Genomic DNA, 11,834 nt, shown 5'->3' on the forward strand with positions numbered 1-11,834 from the left:
GGTAAACTGCACTCCACTGTTCCAACGACCGACACGGGCGGTAAGAAGGAACTGAAGGGTGGCCGGGTCGGCCGGGGTATTTATGCGGCGCCGTGGTGGCGCCACTCCAGGGGGCGCCCAGCCAACCTGCCGAGTGTTGCTAGGGTAAAAGTTTCTCCGACGGCTGTGCACGCGGCGCGCACACACCTACCTGGAATGGATATGAGCAATCACTCGAAGAAGAACCTTTGTTCCTGTACTTGGGAGGAGCCTCCTCCACTGAACCCAGCTGCAGTAACCCTTGAACCTCCTGCGCAAGGAGACTCTCGTGAAAAGAGTCCCTGAAGAGGGAGAGGGAAAAGAGTTTGGGGGGCATGTGTAGCAAGAAACTGGAGGGTACAACTCTGCACCACCGTGTTCAGGACCCAGCAGTCCGAGATTATAGCGGTCCATGCAGGGAGGAAAAAGCAAAGATAGCTGGAAAAAAATGGGGAAGATGGATCCAGTGAATAGTCTGATTGGTTGGCCTCGAGCGTACCCTCAAAATGATCGCTTGGCACCCTGCTTGTTTCGGGTGGAGCCTGACTGAGCAGAGGGTGTGGGAGGGTGGCTCGGGCGGCACTTCTAGCCCTTGGCTTTCTTGTGAGGTGGTGTAGCAGGGTGATCACCCACTCCTGCCCTGAAAGGGCTTGAAACCAGCCCTGGGAGAGGGCTGCAAGCTCAAGGCTCACTGATTGGGGAAGCAGCTACCGCTGGCCCATGCCCAAGTCAGACTACAGCTGGCCCTATAAAAGCCAGTGATGCCAGGAGCTGAGAGGACTCTCCCTCTAGCTCTTGTGGGAGAAGGGCCTGGCTGCCCGGGAGCTGAGACGGATACCTAAAGTGGAGCAGGGTTGGAGGAAGGCTAGAGGAGCTGGGGGAGCTCCAGCCTGGAAACCCCCCAGGCTGCAGGCCTTGCTAAAGGCCGGAAAGGGTACTGGGTTGCAGAGGGGCAGTTGAGGCTGTTGTGGTTTGAACTGCTTATGTGCCAGACCTGGGATGTAAAGCCCCAGAGTTTTCAGGGCGGTACAGGAGTCTTTTAACCCATGCAGCTTGCTGTCTGTCTGCTCTGCAGTTAGTGCCTGGTCGTCAAAGGGAAGGTCCTGCATTAACTTCTAAGCCTCAGGGGACAAGCCCGAGAGGAGCAGCCAGGACACCCGTTGCATGGAGATGGCGGAGGCCATGGCGCAGGCAGCAGAGTCTGCCATGTCTGAAGCTGCCTGGAGGGCTGCTCTGGACGCAGTCGTGCCCTCTTTGAGGATCGCCCAGAATTCCTTCCTAGACCCTTCAGGAAGCAAAGCCTCGAACTTGGCCATGGCCTGCCACATGCTGAAATGGTAGCAGCCAAGGAGGGTCTAGTGATTGGCCACATTCAGTTGCAGACTGGAAGACAAATAAACTTTGCGTCCAAAAATATCCAGCCTCACTGAGTCTTTATTTTTGGGGGTAGGCCCAGGTTGTCCTGGCCTCTCCCTGTGGTTAACTGCCTTGACCACCAGGGAATTAGGGGCTGGGTAGGAACATAAGTATTGATGTCCCTTGGCTGGCACAAAGTACTTGCACTCGGCCCTTTTGGAGATGGGAGCCTCCTTTTTGGAGGAGGGAGTCTGCCACAGGGCAGTGGTAATTTTCGATATCCCCTCATGAAGGGGTAAAGCCACCCTGGCAGGGGCTGAGGAGCAGAGGACATCAAACAGGGAGTCCAAAGGCTCCTCTAATTCCTCAGACTGAAGTCCCAGGTTAGATGCGACCCTCTTCAATAGCTCCTGGTGCACCTTAGCGTCATCATGAGGAACGGTGGGAGGGGGCTCTGTGATAGCCTCCTTGGGCAATGATGAGGATGACGCTCATCACTGGAACCTCGACGACCATTGGTGGTCCAGCAGGCTGGTCCCCTGGGTCCCCCTGGACCTGTGGGGTCTTTTCCCCTGAAGTGTTGAGCACTGGAGGGGGTCAGGATGTCAAGGCGAGCACATACACCTACTATGGAATGGACATGAGCAAGCACTTCAGGTACTCCAGTTGCCACAAGTGCAAATTAAATGTGAAACTACATACAGTCATCTACACTGTGAGGTGTAACATAGATAACAGATAGCCAGATCCTGCAGTTCTTACTCAGAGAAATCGCCCACTGATATCAATGGCAGTGTTGCCAGAATAAACACTAAGAGACTGAGCCAGGGTTTTGGTTTAATACAATGCCTTTTTTAGTCAAAACAAGAATCAAACAATCTTTAAATAACATTTCTCATTATTTATTAAGCAATGCCAATGAGCTAGCCACTGTTCAAGATACAAAAATGAGATAGTTCCTACCCCGAAAAGCTTACAATCATATACACATATACAGAGGACAAGTGAGAGTTACAAATTGGTTCATAAATTGAACTGAAATACATATGACACAGGAATCACTTTGATCCACAGCTGTAGAATCTCAGGTGTAAGGGGCAAAGCATTGTCCTTGGCCACAGGTGCTGGAATGAGGGGTGCTGGGAGTGCTGCTGGGAGTGCTGCAGCACCCTCTGTCTTGAAGTGGTTTCCATTATATACAGAGTTTACAGTTTGGTTCAATGGCTCTAAGCACCCCCACTATAGAAATTGTTCCAGCACTCCTGTCCTCGGCTGTGTAGTTCCTTACCGAAGGGATGCAATGCAGCCCTACTTTGTGCATGCTCAGATCAAAAGCTAAAACTCATCTCTTTGATAAAGACTTCCCCAAACAGAAATTTTCTTCCACGTACAACAAAACACTGTAAATCATGGGGAGGTGGAGAGAAGCCCTTTCGAATTCTCTGGTTGGAATATAACTATGGGCATAGCTACACAGCAATGATTGCAGCCAACATATACATACAATCTTAGATCAAAATTATTTTGGCCTTGTCTACACATGCTATAATTGTAATCATGGTTCCCAATTGCAGTGTAGGCATACACTATGTTTGGTCACATGTGCCTTAGAAATACCTAAGACAGGCAGACAGAGTGAATAAAACTCTTTACCCATCAATATGTTATAGATACCACCAGATGAAAATGTGGCACCAGCTACAAAAGCTCAAAGATGTTCATTCACTACAAAGTTTACTATGAAACAGAAAGTAATTTAAAAAAGACCATAACACACCTGATTTCCCTTGTCAGAAGATGAGCACACATCTTCTTTGTCCAGGCAACATTGCCCTGTTCTTCTCAGTTGACAACATGCTGTTTCCTAAAGAAATAATACCCCATTCTGTAATACTCTAGATACAACTTCATTGAAATGTGATTTCTTTTAAAATAGGTATTTGTATATATATATATATATATATTCTACCTGCACTGAAGCACTCAGACATAGGTTAAGAATTTGTTACAGGAGTGGGTGGGTGAGATTCTGTGGCCTGCATTGTGCAGGAGGTCAGACTAGATGATCATAATGGTCCCTTCTGATCTTAAAGTCTATGAGTCTATGAGATTTGTCCAGTCACTTGAAACTGGTTCAGGAGTTACCCATGAGCCAAGGTGACTATTCTTGCTGTGTTCCCTTTGAAGCACTGCAGGAGGTAGTTCCTCTTTTGGGGCCAAATCCAGCTCCCCTTGAAGTCACTGGAAAAACTCCAGCTGACTTCAGTGTGGGATCAGGCTCCTGACACAGAGCAGAAGCTGGTGCCAGGGGTGGCTCAAGGCCCCAGCACACCAAGCGCGTGCTTGGGGCAGCATGTTGCGGGGGGCGCTCTGCTGGTCGCTGGTAGGGCAGCAGGCGGCTCCGGTGGACCTCCCACCGGCGTGACAGCGGAGGGTCTGCTAGTCCTGCGGCTCCAGTGGATCTCCCGCAGGCATGACTGTGGAGGGTACCACGGGACCAATGACCCTTCGCAGGCATGCCTGCGGGAGGTCCACCGGAGACGCCTGCCGCCCTACCGGCGACCGGCAGAGCGCCCCCCGCGGGATGCCACCCTGCTTGGGGCGGCGAAATGTCTAGAGCCGCCCCTGGCTGGTGCAAAGGATTATTGGGTGCATTGGAGAAGGACTGTGTGGAAGTGACTGAAATTTTCCTGCTGTGAGAAAGTTGGACAGACTCCTAGTTTATCCTTTTTATTTGTGTTTATAGCTCTCATTGGACCCATGAACACCCTTGAAGGTAGTGGAAGGGGCACAGCAGTGTTTTCCGTACCACCATGTAAACCAATGTACAGCTGAGTTTTCAAGGAGGGATGGGCCCAGGATAGGGTGGAGATATGATCTGTGGAGCTGTGACTATGTGGAGGATCTGTGACTACACAGGTGTGCAAGGCACCTGTGGCAGGGAAGAAACTCAAAATATATTCAGTTGATTTCCCCTTTATTGTTATTCTCCTTGTAACTCAGATATAATACTCTATGTCATCATTGCTGGCCTGGTCATCTCTGGCTTCTCTTAACAGATGAGAAACACAGCATGTTTCAACCAGTTGAGAATAAATGTAAGACACTGACTCAACAGCAAGCCTGTATAATGATATTTTTCAGTAGCTATGATAGAACACATACAGCACATGCAGACTGGCTCTATCCTAATGGTCTACCCTTGCACTGAATAATCATCATAGTTTCAACACAGTCAGTCACAGTTTTTCTGAGAGACAAGGTGGGAGAGGGAATATCTTTTATTGGACCAACTTCTATTGGTGAGAGAGACAAGATTTTCTGTGATCATGCAAGACTGGGGCTGAGAGACACTAGTTTGTTGGCAAGGCAACGTGTAAACAATTTGGGCCATGATTCTCTCTAGACTTGAGTACATAATTTAAAGTGAAACACACACTTAAGACTTGGCATGATCAAGGCCTTATTTATGAGGGTAGCAGAGACTGTCAAAACAGATCATAACCATCACAACCACCTACGTCTTCAGGCCATGTATTTTGGATGCCTTAAGGTCTGATTTTCTGGGGTCCTGAGCATCTAAAACTCAAGTCAGTGAGAGCTACAAGTGCTTAAAAAGAGACTCCCAAGGGGCCACATTTTCAAAAGAGCAGAAAGCCAGATTTTCAAGGATTCAGCACAGCCAATTGGATCCAGATTTTCAAATAATACCAGCTTCCATTTAGGTACTTAAATAAGGGCCAGGTTTTCCAAAGTGGAGAGCACTCAGCTGCTTTGTGACTCTTATGGCTAGATTTCCAAAAGAACTGAGCACCAAATTCTTTTTGTGCTTAAATGGGAGCAGAGCAATTCTGAAAATCTGATCTTAGTCAGGCTTCCAGAAACTGAGCACTCAAAATTAGTGGATACTTTTGAAAATGGTGATCTCTTTGTCTTTCTACCTACCCCAGCGAAAGACTTGTAGGTGTCTATTATAGGTCTGTATCCAGTGCAACAGCACAAATTACCTGAAAGGAACAATAAAATCATTAATCATAAAGAACAATACAAGAATAATTATTAATATCAGTAGAATTAGAAATGGCCATGAAGCATACCCTCACATCTGAACACACCTACACTTGGGGAAATTTGGATCCAAAACCAGACCTGGCTCTTGATTCTCCAAAGGACTGAACCAGAACCACAGAAGAGTCAAACACTCCTGAACAGGAGGAATGTTCTGACTGGAAGCCAAATCCAAGAATTGTGGATCAGGCCCATTTCTAATAATAATGATTTATTTATCATTTTCTGTGATTTATGTCATTATAGAAATGATGTAAATCATCCAAGAAGATATACTACTGCTACTATTAATGGCTCTGGATTTTCTTCAATGAAATCCAAACTCTCTATTTTAGGGTTTTATCCTGACATCCATCACTGTACTATTTGAGCGCCTTCCATGTGAAATCAATAGCAATAGAGAAGTCACATGGGCACTTCATGAAGCTTCTGGACTCTTCTCTCTTTACAAGGTCACAACTCTGCTTGGGTAGATGTTTCTGGGGGGCAGGAAGTTGGTAGAGACTTGGGACTAAAAAGAGTGTTTGAATTATGAGTGTAATTTATGGTGCAACGGTTTTCTCAATGAGGAAATTAACTCAATATTTTAATAGGCTAAACCGAGCCACGCCAGTGTGAACTATTTTCCTGAGTGATAAGTGCCTATAGAAATCTGTACCTGGGAGAACTCAGGGATTTCATTTTGTTGGCAGGCAGCCCATTCACACTGCAAGCAAAGGACCTGATTCTCCACTCCACCCAAATCATTCAGGAGTCACTCAGAGCTGTTACATTGGTGTAGAACTGGTGCAAGAGAAAAGTCAGTCCAATGGGGGTGGGGTTTTCCAAACTGCTCAGCATTAACCTAACTCTGCTCCCAATGAAATCAATAAGCGCTTTTGAAAATCTTATCTAAAGTCATAGAGTTAAGGCCAGAAGGGATCACCAGATCATCTAGTCTGACCTCCTGCATATCACAGCCCCCTCCCTCCCGTTAGCTCTGTGCAGAACCGATTAAATTGGATTAGAAAAGTATTACAGCCCTCAGGTGACTAAACTTTGTGTGCCACAGGTAGAGAACAGGAGGGACCAAGGTGCACCATGCCTGAGCCCTCTGCCATGGCAGGAAATTGGTATAGTGAGATATAATCAAATATAGTATCTAGGAATCCCACAGACTTTATGTGATTCTGAAATATTATCCTTTGGTCTTTCAGTCAAATCACATCTTGCATCTTATGTGGCATGTAAAAAACACCCACACTTGACTTCTTATTTGACCTCCTTAAGTTTACTACTTGTAAAAGTAAACCCACCATCCAGAGCTGCAGTTATCTGCTCCATGGAGGGCTCAGGGTGGTTTCTCAGCAAAGCATAGATGGACATCACCATTCCAGGGGTGCAGAAGCCACATTGAGAGCCATGGCACTTGGCCAGCCTTTCCTGCAACAGAACAGAACAACAGCCCCTGCTTCAAAATATAGCTTCACTGATTTGCCTTACAGCCTTACAGATGCATCTTGCTTACAGTGTTAAAGTTAGGAGCTGCAGCATTTGGAATGTTACAGCAATACCACTAAAATGTAAGAGACTGAGTACAGTCATCTTATTGAAAAACAAAGGGCCATTGTAGACTCTCAGTTATCCCCAGGCAACCCCAACCCCATCAGTATCAATGGGGTTCCCAGGTGTAAGTGAGAGCAGAATGAGGGACAAGACCTGTCAGCACAGTGATCAGCCTTGCGTAAATTTCTACAAGCATGAAGGACAGAGTGCAGAATAGCTAATAAATTAGGGCTTTGGAGGAAGTGAGGAGCACCTAGGGAACATTCTCATAATTTAGGCACTAAGGAAACAAGATTATGCATGAAAGAGAAACATGATTTTAAAAAGGATTTAAAACTTACTGGGGTCAGATTGTACCTTAAAAGTACAGGTCTGAGTTGGGGGAGGTGAAGCTTCACTAACCCAGGAGAGGTCCCCAAAATACAGCGAGAGTGTGCTTGATCCACTGTCTAATCTAATCTTTATCTTCCTAGGTCTTATAGGGACTCTGTAGGAGCTTGCCGCTGGCCCAATGTGCCAGCTGGTGCACAGAAAGGAGCAGGATGTTGCTCTCTGCCTTTCCTGAGCCTCTTCTGGAGGGTTAGTTTCCCACATGGCACTAGCAGGGAGCAGTCTGTGTGCTTTGGAGACTGCAATTACACCTGAGCCCCACACAATAGCAAAAGTTCCTTACTTACCTCATGCTCTCTCCTGTATGCCCACACAAGTGCCAGTGACAATCTGGCTCTTTACATAGCACTGTTCTTGTTAGAATAATCAGTAATACCTGCTCATGGGCGGACAACCCTTGCTAGCTTTGGTGTATCATTTTACAGCTCCATGTTTATTCTTTCTCCTGAGGGGGCCTTTTCAGAACCGATTCTCAGCTTTTGAGGTATCTTGAATGTTAGAGTAGAAACTAGGGGTGGGATAACCTCACCCAGGTCAGAGTTTGGTTTGGCGATTCAGCTGAGAATTCATCTCTAAGCTGTGACTAGGAAGAGCCAGGATATGAAATCTGTTTCCTTAGAGCAATTGTCTACTGCAAAGAACCACCAGACTTGATCACAAGGCCAAAACCTCATGGCAGATATGGCCAGAGTATAGGAAAGGAAAAATCCCCAAATCTTGCCCTACAAATTACAGCAGGTTCTCACCTGAATTGGATGAACTCTTGTTTTTGTGCTTCCAACACCTTCCACAGTAGTGACAGCAGAGCCGTGCAGTGAGCATATGGGTAAGAGACAGGAGTTAGCAGGATAATGCCTTGGGAACGTAAAGGAGAATTGTGACATTTGAAATAGCATAGTACTCTGTGGTGCAGGGCCATGAGGAATGAAGCGCAGGTGGAGATTACTAGTGTAGAACTGCGGGAGTTAAACAGCATGGTGATGACCAGGGAAAGTTATGTTTCTGAGAAGCAGTTGTACATAACTCAGCACTTTCACCTCAATAGTGTGTGTGTTCAGTACATACATTAGCAACATTTTCAATATGCCCTAAGCTTTATATAGAGGGCTAAACAAGGAAACAGAAGTCTCACTTTTAAGGAGTTTTTATTAATTAACTTGTAATACAACATAGACTACAAAAACCCAATGGCCAAACTCAAACCTGGTTCTGGTGGGTGCAACTTTACTAAACGAGTAGAGCTCCCAAAGATGGGGCGAGGCAAAAAGCACAACGCACTACGAAGCCTGCTATGGCCTAACTTACGGTGTTAGTTACTTCATACATCACTGAAATCAGTGAGCGCTGAATAAGAACTATGTGAAAATTGACTAAGGATTTATCTAGGGCAACAAATCCTAGTCCAATCCAAGCAAGAGTCCCAACTTTCCAGTAGCTGCTACAAGGGCTGCTGTAATTGCATAAAATAAAGATCCCCCAGTCAAGGAAATAGTGGTTTCCAGTCTCCGAATAAATAAACGTTTATTGAGCAGGAAGATTTCATGTTTCTTGAATGGGATTTAAAGTCATATCACTTGTAACCCCGGTTGGGTGAATCAGTTTTCCATGCAGATAAAACATGTTAAAGGTAAAGTAAAAAGATTTCAAGTATCTGCCAAGACCCAAAAATATAAACCTAAATTAAAAGACAAAACAAACACTCAAATAACTTCCCTCCCAATTAACAATGGTTTTGTATGTACAGTAAGTTATAGCTTCCAAGGGTGTGATTTCTAAAGTGCTTCAGTGGGCCTAAAACACACTGAAATTCCCTCAGTGAGGCACTTGAGAAAATTCCACCTCAAATCGTATCTTAAGGATACATTATCTTCTTGGAAGTTGGTTCATATGTGGATATCATCACAGTGCAGGCTCCACAGCCACCTATTCCACAACCATATTTCGTTCCTGAGAGACGAACTGCAAATGCAGCAGTTAAGGAAGAAAGTTGCTGGTTCTCAATGTTGTTGCTATGATGTCTATCTCTCTCCCCCACTCCTCCCAGTTCCCCTCATTTTACTAGAGCATGCAAAGGTGGAGAAAAATTCCATCTGTTTCATTCAGTGACCAGCTAGCTCCAGAGATTAGATATTAGGTGAATGGAAGCTGGAACTCGACCTGTAAATTCCAACAAGCAGAATATTGCAGCAACCAGGTTGGTCACAGCCACCTACAGTTTATCACATCTGAATTACCAGTGACATCCAGTCCTTAATTCCCTTGTAACACTCTAGATTCTCCACTGCCTGAGAGCAATGCCACAACACACAATAGCTTTTACTGTGTGATGCTATGATGGGCAAACGGGCACCAGAAGAATGTTAAATTTAGCCAAAACTTTACGGTTTGGGTTCAAGAGATGGCTGAAAGTTAGAAGAGAATTGCAGAAACAGGAGACTCATTCATTCACCCAATATAAAGCAGTTCTCTAGGGCATATTGTCTATGGCTGCATTCAGCTTAGTTTAGATGAGTTCCCTGCCATATGGTGTTTCTACCACCTCCCTGAGCACCTTTGGTAATTGTCACACACACACAGACACAGACACACACGTTATAAAAGAAAGATGTTAGGATTACAAAGTCAAGCACTCAGAAGTTAGGAAATTCCAGAATGAAAGTTACCTGCTGTTACAGCATCGTCTACCACAACCCCTCTGACCTGTCCCTCTCTCAGCCCTCGGCTCCCTGTCCCAGGCCCATTTTCCTCACTTAGCCAGTCGCAGTCTTCACTTCTCAGGCTTCCCATCCCAGTCTCTTTGCCCAACTAGTCCCAGGCCTCCCACTCCAGGCTCCTCATCCAATCCCTCTCTCTCCCCCACCCTGGCCTCCAGTCTCTCCCTGACCCCAAGATCCTTGTCCCCAGTGGCTCCCAGTTCTAATCTCTCTCCCTGGGCTCCATGTCCAATCTCAGCCTCCCATGTCACTAGCTCCTTATCCCAGTCTCTTTGCCCAGCCTGTCCCACATCTTTCCCTGCACCTTGATTCCCATTTGATTTTGGAGTTCCTCCTCCAGCCAACTGGCTGCCAGTCTCCCACACCTGTTTCCCTCACTCGCTCCCACTCCCAGCCTCTTTGCTCAGCCACTTGCACTTTCCCCCCCACTGCTCCTCATCCCAGTCTCAGTCTCCTTTTCTAGCCATTGCCAGTCTGTCTGTGATCCTAACTCCCAGTCCCAGTTTCCCTCTTCCCCCTTGCACTCTCCAGCCCCAGTTTACATCTGTCCCTCCCCTCAGGCTTCTTGTCCCAATCTACTCCCCCTGCAGTGCTAACACCTGACCCTTCTCCATTCAAATCAAGCAGTTTCTTCCTCCATGTCAAGGGGAAGCAGGGGGGAGGGCAGCTATTTAAAGAACAGGAAAGATGAGTTCCCTGCTCTCATCCAAGTGCCCAGATGCAGACATGGCACAGCCTACAGTAGCCCAGAGCTGCAGTTGTAGGGAAAGTTCTACTGAGCTTCCGATTGGAACATGCTCAGTGTGGATGCAATGTTTGGGGAATTTAAATGCTAAAATCTAAGACGTCTCTACAGAGCATGTGCAAACTGTAAATTTTCAAATGCTTATGTATTAGCCAAATTTGGGTGGAATTTTGCAACAATGGTAAAAGACACATCTCTGATGCAAAGGCCATCCTCTGCTCAAATTTCAAGTTCTTGCTCCAGAGCATGGGGGCACTAGAACATCTCAAAGAAAAGGCTGCAAGAATTTTTTAACATAGGCAAACCCATCTTCTCTAGAATCATTCTCAGAAATGACAGGCCCATTTTGGCTGAAATCGTACATAAAGTTCTGCCTGAGGTAGACTTCTGATATGGAAAATTTCAGCCCAAATGGTTAAAATTTGGCAAAGTTATAAGCAACTAAAAACTGGGTATAATAATGGGAAGTGTTGAGCAACCTTAATAACAAGTGGTGCTATCAGTCCTCTCTATAATATCCTTCAGATTCTTGCACATGGTAATCCTGTTGTTGCCTGGAAAAGTGATATGTATTTTCTCTCTTTAACATCTCTTAAATCAATCCCACCAGACCTCTATGTGTTTTGGTTGCCTTTTTTTGTTTTTGTTTGTAAACTGTCAGTATCTGCAAACACTTGGAAGGTGGTAAGGTGATAGAGAATAGCCAGCATGGATTTGTAAAGAACAAATTGTGTCAAACCAATCTGATCGCTTTCTTTGATAGGATAACGAGTCTTGTGGATAAGGGAGAAGCGGTGGATCTGGTATACCTAGACTTTAGTAAGGCATTTGATAAGGTCTCGCATGATATCCTTATCGATAAACTAGGCAAATGCAATTTAGATGGGGCTACTATAAGGTGGGTGCATAACTGGCTGGATAACCGTACTCAGAGAGTAGTTATTAATGGCTCCCAATCCTGCTGGAAAGGTATAACAAGTGGGGTTCCGCAGGGGTCT

At 45.8% G+C, this 11,834-nt stretch overlaps 1 protein-coding gene across 1 annotated transcript in view; it reads right to left on the reverse strand.

The window, feature by feature from the left end:
* LOC116836083 (aldehyde oxidase 2-like) overlaps window positions 1–9,336 on the reverse strand; it is a 127,133-nt gene extending 117,797 nt beyond the window's left edge. Inside the window, 5 exon segments of the mRNA XM_075070025.1 lie at window positions 3,152–3,238; window positions 5,320–5,381; window positions 6,738–6,864; window positions 8,124–8,232; window positions 9,240–9,336. Of these exon segments, the coding sequence (XP_074926126.1) occupies window positions 3,152–3,238; window positions 5,320–5,381; window positions 6,738–6,864; window positions 8,124–8,232; window positions 9,240–9,277 (423 nt within the window). The 5' untranslated portion in view covers window positions 9,278–9,336.
* Window positions 9,337–11,834: the final 2,498 nt, after the last annotated feature.

The sequence above is a fragment of the Chelonoidis abingdonii genome, chromosome 10 (assembly GCF_003597395.2).
Source record: "Chelonoidis abingdonii isolate Lonesome George chromosome 10, CheloAbing_2.0, whole genome shotgun sequence".
NCBI lineage: Eukaryota > Metazoa > Chordata > Testudines > Testudinidae > Chelonoidis > Chelonoidis abingdonii.